Raw genomic sequence first — 11,753 nt, 5'->3', positions numbered from 1 at the left:
CGCTGCCAGGAGACGGAAAGGCTCCAGGAGAGCATGGAAGGGGTTAAAGGGGCTGGAGGAGGCCCAGAGGCCCGCGGGGACCTGCTGTAAGGAGCCCAAGGGGGTAGGGGGGGGGCGTGGGTTAGGGTTGGGGGTTCCTCAGCTGCCCGCTCGGCCCAGGGTAGGAACAAATGGAGCGTGGCAGCAGCGCGAAGCCCCGCGCATCCCCGTGCCTGTCCCGAACCGCGTTAATGCCATGTGCTCATCTGCTTCGTTTTCTATTTTTTAAATATAAATAGCTTTATTTTTTCTAATGAGAAAGATACGACCCCCACCCCCCTCTGCCTCCACACCCCCATTCGCATCCACGCACACCCCTACCCGGGCCCCCTCCCCTCCACTGTCATCATCTCCATATTAATTGGGGGAGAGGTCTCTTTTTTTTTTTTTTTTTTCCTCCTTTTTTTTTTTTTTTTTTTTTTTTTCCTGTGCGTGGGGGGGAAAGCGACGAGAAGAGCCTCTTTGGGCGGCGGAGAGTTCGGAGGGAGAGAGAGTGTGGGAGAGAGGGAGGGATAGAGGGAGGCAGAGACCCTCTGAGATCGGATCGGGGCCGGGCGGCTGCGGCTGAGCCCTCTTACAGCTCCCGGCCCCGCTGTGGGTGTGCGCGTATGCGGGAGGGGGAGAAAGAGAGGCTCCTGGTGCCCCTCCAAGCGCATTAAGGACACTCGGGCCTTTTAATTTTAGGAATGAATGCTGATACTTGTGTTTCTTATTGTGATCCGGCTGCCATGGATTCCTACTACAACGCAGCCTCCCAGGGCGCAGACGGCTCCTCGCCTTTTAGGGCATTTCAAGCGAGTGACAAGTTCGGCCCCGCTTTCCTGGCCGCCAAAGGACAGAGCTTCGGTGACAGCGGCGCGAAGTGCCGGAGCCGCTACAGCCCGCAGGAATGCCCGTCCCTGGACGGCAGCGGGCAGGCGCCGGGCCCCGCCGCGCCCCCGCCCGCCTTTAGCAAATACCCGCAGCCCCAGCAGCAGCCGCCGCACCTCTATATGCAGCGCGGCCCCTGCAAGACCCCACCGGAGAGCAATCTCAAGCTGCAGGAGAGCGGCAGCCACAACGGAGCCTTGCAGGTCTCCTGTTACGGTGAGTGCGGGCCGCGCGATGGGGCCGGGCCGAAGAAGGGCTCCCGGGGCCGGGGGGGCTCCGGGGGCGGCCGCGGCGACCCCTCGCCTCGTTTTGCCGTGGTTTTGCGGCGAGCGCAGGGGCGGGAAGAGGCAGAGGCTCGAGGAAATTCTGGTAAATGGAAGAGAAAAGCAGTGCGGAGAGCTGCTCCTTGCCGAATGCCACCGAGGGATGGCTGCGCTGGGACAGAATGTGGGGCGAATGTCTCCGCGCTCTGCCCACGCCGCCGCCCCGTCCCTCTCCCCCCACGCTGCTGCCCGACGCGCCGTGAGCCGGCCGGAGCCCTGGGGCTGCTCCTCGCGCTTGTCCCGAGGGCTCTCCGGAGAGGGCGAGCTGTGCCCGGGAGGTAGGGGAGCGGAAAAATACGAAAGAAAAAAATAGGAATAAAATGAAATCAAATCCGCGACCCTCTATTTTTTCAGAAGAAGGGAAGGTGGAAATGAACTTCTCCCCTGGTCTCTCGGTGCGCTGCGGGCAGAGCGGGGCTGCGGTGCCCCTGTCCAGGTGCGCCCGCCGTGACCCTGCAGGGCAGGCACAGGGACGGTGACACGGACAGACCCTGTCGGGTGCGCTGGGAGCACAGGGAGGGCAGCGGGGAGAGGTGGGGGAACGGTAGTATTGAGAGGAATTCAGAGATTCCAGCTCCCGCTTTCCCGTCTCCCGCCGCCACATCAACGGCGGCGTCTGTACCCTCTTTGCTTTCTCTTTCTCCCCCACGCACCTTCCTTTCCCTCTGTGCAGGTGTACGAGCGCGCAGACGGACCTCCCCGGCCCCATTCACCCTGAGTAAAGCTGAAGGGATCCCCGCATCCCTCGCCCCATGGCCCCGGGCACAGCTCCCCTCTCAGCTGCTCCCCCGTTATTTACCCTGCGCCAAGACCCGCTCCCCGGTGCCAGCCGGGGCCGCTCCCGTCACCCCATTTTGGGGCTGCACGCCTTCCCGTGGGAATGGGCCGAGACCGGCGGGTGGCCATTCCTCATCCGCGGAGGGGCAAAGCGGGGCGCGGGGGAAGGCCGGTGCCTCCCCGCCACTAACCGGCTCTCTTGTTTCCGTAGGCTGAAAAAGCCCCGGGCACCAGCTCAGCTCGCGAGGGCGTTTTGCAGCCCAGGGCAGAGCAGCCCGAATCTGCCCCCGCCGTCACACTAGCGGGCGGCCCCGATACGTCTCTAAGGGGATTTCGGATGGAGCCCCGGGTCGGGAGCTGATGGCCCGGCGCGGCCCCGAGCGCAGTGCGGTGCGATCGGGATCGGTGGGGCTGTAATAGGAGCCACATGGCTCCTCGAGGATAATTAACAGCAACACTAATAACGAGGGCTAACGATTTAGGAGGGCGTCTCGTTAATAGTAGCCGCGTTCGGCTTCCTCGGAGCGAAAGCAGCGATGGCGGCAGCGGGCTGAGCTCCGCCGGGCGCGCACCGCGCCGGGACCCTCGGGGCGGAGGCGGAGGCGGCCGCTCTGCTCCCGCGGATCGCAGAGGACGTCGGAGCGGCGGCGGTTCGCTAGGGATGGCCGGGATAGGCCGAGGCCCCGCGGCTGCTCCGGCGCTTGTCCGGCTCTCCGAGCCGCCCACTGGGGCTCGGTTCTCTATTAAAATAACTCCACTCAAAATAAAATAAAATAAATATATATATGTACGCATATATATAATAACACAGCGAGAAAAGCACGAGGCCGTGGAAAACGGAGCCTCTCCCCGGCGGTGCTCTCAGCCTGCTCCTCCCAGCAATTGTACTTGTTGTACTCGTTGGCCGATGCCCATTCGAGCCTCTCAAACCAGCCGGGGGATTTCTTCTTTAATTTTAATTCCTTAATAAACACGTTCCGAGCTATAAAAAGCCCCCGCCTGCCCTTTATAGCTCCCGGCGTCTATTTCCAGATCGAATCCCTTCCATTGCATTGTACGGATAAATATAGGCAGGGAGGGCAGCGGCCGCACATCGGCGCAGGAAGCGAGCGGCGGTTCTCGGGGTGCTCCGCGGGGCTCCCCCCGCTGCGGACGGCCGCTCTCGGCTCCAGCTGGCACCGCCCTAACGGGGGGCTGCGGGTCGGCCTGCGGAGCGGCACTGGCAATTAAAGAGAAATCTTCAATAAAGCCCCGGAGCGGGACACATATCGCGGTTCTCAGATGATTGATGCGCCGCGGTGATTGAGCTGCTATTTCTACAGTGCGGGACCGGAGTTGTGTGTCCTGAACTTATGTGCGTCTATACCCGTACACGGCAACGCGTGCGGAAGTACGGGCTGGAAAAAAAGCTTCGGGCGGTGGAATATGATGGGAATATGATGGGGACGTGTACCCGCGGGAGGCAGAGAGAGGAAACGGCCTTCTTCGTGCTGAGGAAATCTGTAAGTGCGGGGTTAAGCACATAACGAGCATTTCTTGTCTTTAGAGAGCGGCAAAAAGCGCAGTCTGGAACGCGTTGTTGTTAGCAGAAAGCGAGTGCCGTAGGAATTATTTGTCCGCTGCGCACTTTATTACTGTTGCTATTATTTTAATTGACACTTCTAATGTTTTTCTCCTCCACTCCTCCCCCCGGTGCACACGGCAGGCCCCCCGCCTCCGGGACACGTCGTGCCCGGTGCCCGCCTCCGCTACCGCGGTGGCACCGCTCTCCCGGTGCTCCCTTCGCCGGCCCCAAGCGGGGCGATGCCGCGCCCCCGCCCCGAGCCTGGTTCCGTCGGACCACCGCCCGCTCCGGTGCGCGCAGGGCGTACGGTACCGCGGGGTTCGGGGTGCGCCGCCGCCCCCGTCCCGGCTTCTGCCCCGCGGCCGAAGGGAGGCGGGCGGGGAGAGGGGGAGCTGCCCGCACCCCGGGGGCCGGGAGGGGTGGGGAGGTGCTGCCCCGGCCCCCCGCTATAAAGGGATGCCGTCGGGACGCGCGGCGCGGCGCCAGCGGAGCGGGGACGGAGGAAGGAGGACGGAACCCCGGGGAGGAGAAGGGCGAGCGGCCGCGCCGGCGCTCTCCTCCCCGCAATAGGATCAACAAATCCGCCGCTCAGGGAGAGGAGGGAGCTCCCGCCGGGAGTCAGGCCGAGGCGCTCGGCGGTGCGGGGTCTCCTCCGCGGGAGCTGCGGGACCCCCTCGGCCAGCGGCACGCCAAGGTAGGGCCCCGCTCGTCTATCGCCCTCGGAAGGACTCGGTCACCGCTGCGGCGCGCTTCGCGTGGCTCGGTCAGAGAGCTGGCTGTGGAGACCTCGGTAAAGATCCCGGCCCGGGTTGTTTATACCGCTCGTGCGTCAGCGGAGAGGAGCTCCCCCCGGGAAGGTCTGTTTTCACGGGAGCGCTGTTTGTTTTCCATTTGTCCGCTGCCGAGCGGGTTTAGCTCCGCTTTGGCCCCGCGCTGCTGCTGCGCACGGTTGTAACCTTACCGGAGACGGGACGGGTGCGGAGAGAGAGAAAAAAAGACTTCGACTAGTCCTTGTCTGAATTGTTTTGAAACAAGACGGGAAAAATACCGATGGGGAGAGAGATTTGGAGATGCTTACTGCGTGCGTCTTTTCCTAAGGTTTTGATGTGTTATTAACAATATATGCTGATGCCAGATAGCGCAAAGGAGCTGCTTGTGTGTTATCTGGGGCTGCAGGCTGTTTATTTTGTGCTCCCTTTGAGTGCGCTCTTGGTGCGGTTGCATGACTAACCGGCTGCAGTGATTCACTGGCTGCTTTCTGGGTGATTGCTCCAAACAAGTTGTGAATCAAGAGAGTTCCCTGGCTGTGGTTTCTAACCTCCCAAGTCAAAACCCGGAGCGGGTTTAAGGGGAGCTGATGAGCAGTCTTCAGTCCTTCAGATCTTGAAGATTTATCCCCCTTCCAAGCCCTGTATTCAGAATCGTGATGAGTTTCCCTTGTAAGAGAGGTGGTGTCTGGGAGGCTCGCAGCCAAGCTCTGCGCTGGAGGACATCTCCAGCCACAGCCCTTCAGCCCAGCTGAATCTGTTCAGAGTCTTTCAGCAGCTGTATAATTCTCAGGTAAGAAGCACGGTGCGCTTTGGGCAGCAAGTAACTTCTCATCCCATTTTTCAGCTGGAAGAACTGAGGTTCAGGATGCACGAACAGCTCGTGCAAGGCCAGGCTGCCACCACGCAGTGGCATCAGTGCAGTCTTCCTCAGGCCCAGCTCCAGCAGCAGGACTTTCCCGCAGCTGGGGAAGGATTGGTGGAGTTACTGCGAAAACTCAGCAGGAAGAGGTCCCTGGGTTTGATTTTGGAGGGGGTGAGCTTGGCTTTCCTGAGCCAGGCCCTTGTCTGGTGCAAGCAGTTGTAGCAGTCGGTGTGTTCTCATGTGTCTGGGTGCCTCAGCACAGAGCAGAAGCTCAGCCTGCCAACCTACATGAATGGGCTCAGCTTGGGCAGCTCAACAAGCGATGGGTTGGTCACTGCTTTTCAGAAAAAGCTGAGAAATCCCTGCCCCAAGAGCAATGTGTTTCTAAGGCATTTCTCCTATGCCCCTGGAGGGGGAACAAAAAAAAAAAAAAAAGGAAAAAAAAAAGAAAAGAGAAGAAATTCTGATGTAACTATTAATCCGTTTGGAAATTAAAGGTCTTACATATTTTGGAGGCATAGTGATATGCCTCCAAAAGGAAAAGAGGCAACTCAAGATGAGGAGAAGACTGAGCTGTGACACAGCTCATAGAGGATGCTGTGATTTGAGAATCATTTACAGAGGGGTGGATAGGAAGAGTTCATATGAATAAAATGTAATTTACAGTTTATTTACAGTTGACAAATTCACAGCTGTTTTGTGTCTGTCTGCTACCCCAGCTTCTCAAGTAAAAGTTCTTAAGTAAAAGAGGAAAGCTAACATATATGAAATGGACAACCTCCTCTTTATTTTCTGCGTGAGTTCAGGCAGATCAGCATTATTACACACACTGACTCTGCTGGGCTGTGCTTTTGTTCGTGCTCACACACAGCCTTTGCATTTTGACTGTCACTGCTACAGGTACAGTGTGAAAGAGAACTTCTGGTCAGCGTAGTGTTTTAGGGGCACTTTTCTGTTGAAGAGAGATGGAAGGAGAAGGGATCAGAGACAGAAGAAAGGAGGCAGGGAAGGGGGAGCTGGGAAAATTTGGAGGAGTGGTGTGTGGTGGCAGACAGCTCTGTGCAGAAGGTGGCCTGGGACTGATTTTATAGAGAACACAAACCCACCAGCGTCAAATTCTTCATCTCTCCATTGGGGATAGCTGTGATTCAGCAGTCAGTAGCTGCTGCACTTGGGTCCCTGCAGGGTCTGACTATGACAAGCTGATATGTCATAAACTGTGGTCTAGCTTTATTTGCTAAAGACTTAGCTCAGTGGTTTAAATGCCTGTTGAATCTGATAATTACTTTTTGGGGGAAAATGTGAATTAAGGTTTTACCCTGTCAATGTTTATCTGTTTGGTGGAATCGGTACCATTTCTAGGTATGTTCCTTATTAGCAAGATCTGTATTCATTAGGTGTGAGGCAAGCGCTTTAGCAGGTACCAGAGTTGGAAGGGCAAGCTTTTTCAGTCAATGATAGGCGTGCTGTACGCTGAGGTGGTGTGAAAATGTCACGCTACCTTGAAGACAGCATCTGCCTTTGTTTGGTAAAAGTCTGTGAGCAGGGATGTTGCTGTAGGAGGGAGGGACGCAGCAGTGAGAGCCACCACGCCAAGCAGAGCCACAGAGGGCTGTGGGGGCCTTGAGATGAGGAGGTACAGCAGTGTAATGAGAAAGCTCATGCAAATCCTCCACACAGTTCTGGTGGTGAGATATGTGCGTGCATGTAGGGCAGAGGGATCACAACCAAAACCAAATTTGAGGAGTCAAAGCAAGACAAGGCTGGTTATTCAATGGAAAATGAGGAAACTGAGAAGACAGAACACTTTGGGCAGGCTTCTATCTGGGGAAAATAACAGGCTCTTGTAATATCAAGCCTAGAAATGACTCCTGTTCATTCCTCTTGCATTTAAGGAGACAGACAGGGCTTTGCGTGCAAACACCACTGCACTGAAGAAGTACCTCAGGTCTCACCGGTTTCTCCCTGCACAAAAGCAGCCTCCACAGGCCCTCAGATGCTGCTGACTGCTTCAGCTGAGACTGCTAAGGCTGGTATCAGGGTAGGGCTTTTTTTCCTAAGGGGGAAACAGGGAGCTGCATATTATTCTGGTGCAAGAAGGATCAGGTAACGAAGGTGCGTACTGAAAGCCGAGCTAGTCAGAAGCAATAGGAAGGGAAAGGAATCCAAACAAGAATAAAAACAAAACAAAGCTGTAAACTTCAGTGAGTGAAGGGCAATGTTGGGAGATTTCCCAGCAGTGGTTGAAGACAATGTGAGAATGATGTTCTGCAGGGACAGTGTGCAGGGAGACCCGTGGGCCCGGCTGCAGGACTCCAGTTTTCGAGGTGATGTGGAACTTGGGGAAGGGGGGAGGTTTTAATGGGACAGAAGAAAGAGGAAAGTGCTGTTCAGCCTCAGCCACAGCAAGGGCTTCTGAAGGAATGGGAAACTATCTCAAACTACAAACTGAAGGATCACCAAGATACCGGCGTGCTGGTATTGGCTGCTGGCCCAGTGCTGCTGGGCTGTCATGTAGGGGTTGGTCACCCATAGGATCGTCCATTTCCAGCATGTGTGTTCTGTAACACAGGGAAACATCAGGGATTTCCAGCCCCAGCAATGCCACTGGCAAAAGGACTCTGTAGGAGGTTATCACATGTCTATTCTCCAGCTGGATGGAGCCTGGCATGGAAGCACTGATCCACAAGGAGAGCATGAGGCTGAGCACTGAGCAGGTGTGGGCTGCAGCCCAGCCCGCGTGCCAATGTCTGGGTCAGAAGGCTGCAAGCCCTCGTAGAGCACTGAGTGGTTCTGTTCCAGCCTCTCCTCTGATGGTGCATGCCCAGACCTCATCCTGGAGTGGAGTCAGGAGCACAGCTGTGGCAAGGACCCATACCTGAGAGCTGAGAAGCACTCAGTTATAGACATAACCTGGCTTATCAAGATTTGCTCTGAACTTTTGTAAGCAGATTGGAGCCAGATATCAGCCTGAGCTAGACAGGACACAGCCAAATGCTAGAAGGCAAGAGGAAGAGGAGACCCACCTACATTGGCAAAAGACCTGCAGACATTTTGTGCTCCCCACGTCTCCAGATGCCAGTGAGGACTTCCAAGATAAATAGCCGGTGGACCAATTGCTAGACATTTAGGCAGATTGTGGAGAAGAAGGAGGCCAGAAACACTCTGTGAAGCTGTGGGATTTATGGCAGCTAAATATTGCATTTCAGCCCTTCAGCAGGAGTCAGAAAGCTGCTACTGGAAGAGAGGGAAGCTGGTTTCTTTAAGTCATACAATGTCCTATGCTGGGGAGAAGAGTATTTTCATCCAGTTCATACCACTTCAAACTATTAGAAGGACTTTTGCAGGATAGAGAGCAATGGGAGGATTGGCTGCAACATCAAACATGAGTGCAGCGGCTGGGTTAAGTGTGGCTCTGGTAGGGAGTGGAAATATGGGGAGGCTTGTTGTAAATATATAGCTAGTCAGGACAGAGCCTCGTAAAATCTACTGAAAGGCCTAAACTCCGCTCAGGAAGCAGGGGCACCTGGAGCTGTGCATACTGAGCTGGGTGATGCTGCTTTTAAGTTAAGGCTGAGGCTGCAGCAAGGCTTTGTGGTGCCCAGGGCCGGATATTAAGTTTGTGTTCAGACCAACCCTCTTTTAATTTCCTTTTAGGAGGGGTACATTTGTGGCTGATTCTATGAAAAATCCCCTTTTCCTTGGCCTTGGTGGCAAAAAGTGGTGTTCTTGATAGTATATCCAATTTGCCTGCATTTGGCAGTGGTCCACTTGAGAGGGAGGTCCATGCAGGAACCCAATCTGCTGTAGCAAGAGAGGGACTGCTGCGTGTGTGTAATGTATGGGCATTGCAGATGCTTGTTCAGGTTCTGCAGTTGTTAACCCAAACTAGACAGCGGGAGACAATGGGGCAACACAAAATGGAGCAATTCATGGGTGGAGGAGAAATTCCAGCGGGAGACTGAGCCTGTGTGCTCCAACAGAGATCCCAGCAATGCTCAGAGTGCAGAGTGCTGAGGGTGGTGTCTGATCACTGAGCCTTTCAATGCCTAAAGACATTGCTCGTGTGAAAGAAAGAGGTTTGGGCAATGTTTGTAATGCTTGCTTCTGTGGGCAGGTCCCTGAGCTGTCTCTTTGAGCTACCAGCCAGCTCTTTCTCCAAAGGAAGAAAGGCCAGCAAAAACTTCACTGTGCAAATTATGTTAATCAAAGGATGCTTGTGCCTTGCCATTAATAGATAATATCTGGGATTTGCTGTACTGCATTCATTTTGGTTTTCACAGTGGATCTGTGGAGGTGAAAATGGCTTTCGTGCTGGGACAAGTGCATAGCAAACTGTGGCACGGGTTCCCCAGCACCTGTGTGTGCTCAAGAGACTAACAGAGCAGGAAATGCGTGGCGGGCCACACTGTTTCTGAGAAAACTGAGGGCATCTTTGTAAATGGTGACCTTCCAGGGGAAATCCCCAGTGTGAGAGAAGAGCAACATGGCACTGGATATTTCCCCAGCCTTCACAGCCCTCTTGGGCACCAACCCAGATGCCAGGGTCTCATCTGCAGGCCTACAAGAGTTACAGAACACCACATAGTTCTTGCAAGAGGGGAGTTTCTGCTGCACACAGATTGGGACAGACACTGCACTGACATGAGACAAAGTGTACCTGACTGCAGGTATGGAAGTGAACTCGTGTCCTGGCATCGCATGGAAATACAAAGTATTCTTATTTCTCCTTTCTTTCACAATCTACAGAAAACTCTTCTGCTTCATCCAGTAGATGTAGGATTACGAGGAGGTTCAAGGAGCTACAAACAGCCCTCAGAAATGCTCCCAGTATCAAAGCAGGGTGCGATGCAAAAAAGATTCATTCAGCAGACATGCCTGCTTTGTTGTGTCTATTCTCCTCAGAGTAGCTGAGGAGAACCTCTCTGGGAAAGCTTAGAATTTGAAGACAAAATATTGTATAGGAGACAGGGAAATTGAAAACCGAATGATGAGTGCTCATGAGAGCTCATTGTATCGGAAACTGTCCGAAAATAAGAGGTTCTGAGGTTTTGCTATGATATCAATACCACTGCATCCCTTGAGGTTGTGTTCTCTCTTAGGCCAAGAGATAACTGGTTGTAGCAGAAATGCTAAGTCAGAGCCCGAACCAATGATTGAGCACCTGGTGGAAGGCAGGGCCAACCCAGGGAAGCTCAGGTGTATGCAATGCCCCTGAATGACTGCACCCTTCCCAGACCCCATTTAAGGGTTGGTAGTGGAGGCAAGAGTATCTTGGAGGTTCCTGCATACCTGAGGTCTTCTGCAGGTAAGCAGTGGCTTTCCTTTGTTTCTGTAACCACGGCTGTTGTATTTGAGCACATCTTCACTTGTTGCAGCCTAGTGTTGTGCTACTATGCTGTTATTGCTGCCCATTCCATTGCATTACACTAGTTTTGGGGAAAGCATAGAAAGATAATGGATAAATGCTACAGGAAATGTGATGAGTTTCTTGGAAGGGCTGTATCTCAAAATAGGTTTCTAAAGATGAGGAGAAATCCTATTGAGCTGTAACTTCTGGGTACATCACTGCTATTTGTTGATGTTGTTGGGCTTTTGCCTGAGATTGAATCTGACGGACAATATTTGTTGGTAGCTATGGATTTCTTCAGAAAATGTCCTGAAGCTTACCTAAAAAGGAACAACAGGCTATGATAGCAACCAGGCTTCTAAGGGATGCATTTTTCACCGTATTTGGGGGTACGGACATGAAGAACATGGAGCAAAGCTGATGCTTTTTGGCCAAAGTATTTCATCAGGTTTGTTAGATGCTTAAAAATGTAGTAGGAGTATTCTATGGCTGGAGGCTTGGGGAAGATTTGGCTAGTGCTGGGAGGAGATGCTGATTCTGGCTGCAAGTTCCTCATGCTGGCACAGATATCCCCTTGTATGCTGCCTGGACTTCTGGTGCTGATCCTAAAAGGTCTGGGTTAACTTGCATAGTACTAGGAACCCAGGAGTGGGTTAGCTGGGTGCTTCACAGAAGAACAATAGAAGAACCAGGACTAACCCAGTCCTTGGTCTGTTCTGTTTGTTTTAATGACTTTCAGAGAAGTAGAAGGGAAAAGCACAGCCTGATCCCAACTGTCCTCTTCAACCATTACCCAGGAACCATAGCGTGCTCCTTACAAGCAGTTCCTGAATTTGGGCCATTTGGCATGCCAGTCTGGCCTACCTAGACTTGCAAAAATCTCCCAGTGGAATGGTTTGGGTATTTCCAGAGGAAAAAGTGAGTTCTACCTGGGGTAGAATAAACAGTCTCTAAGGTAGGTTCATATGTGGACGCCTGGTTGATCCCTTCCCATCCCTGGAGATAGACAGCTCGTAACTTCATCTGAGCTGGAAGGGACCCTTCAAAGGCCATCTAGCCCAACTCCCTGCAATGAACAGGGATACCCGCAACTACATCAGGGTGCTCAGAGCCCTGTCCAGCCTGACCTTGTGCCTCTTCAGGGAGGAGGGGAGGGGCCTGCTGGCCCAGGAGGATCTGTCAGAGGGGTGCTGGGTGT

The 11,753-nt window shown here is 53.9% G+C and overlaps 1 protein-coding gene across 1 annotated transcript in view; it reads left to right on the top strand.

Annotated features, from left to right (window-relative positions):
* The first annotated feature begins 725 nt into the window (after positions 1–725).
* ALX4 (ALX homeobox 4) overlaps positions 726–11,753 on the top strand; it is a 23,885-nt gene continuing 12,857 nt past the window's right edge. The window contains exon 1 of the mRNA XM_042814767.1: positions 726–1,125. Within this exon, the coding sequence (XP_042670701.1) occupies positions 726–1,125 (400 nt within the window). The remainder of the gene's footprint in view (positions 1,126–11,753) is intronic.

Source organism: Centrocercus urophasianus, unplaced genomic scaffold (assembly GCF_019232065.1).
Source record: "Centrocercus urophasianus isolate 14NV4802_14NV808 unplaced genomic scaffold, USGS_Curo_1.0 seq_14, whole genome shotgun sequence".
Classification (NCBI taxonomy): domain Eukaryota; kingdom Metazoa; phylum Chordata; class Aves; order Galliformes; family Phasianidae; genus Centrocercus; species Centrocercus urophasianus.
The sequence above is the reverse complement of the archived record's forward strand: the minus strand, read 5'-3'. Positions and strand labels throughout refer to the sequence as shown.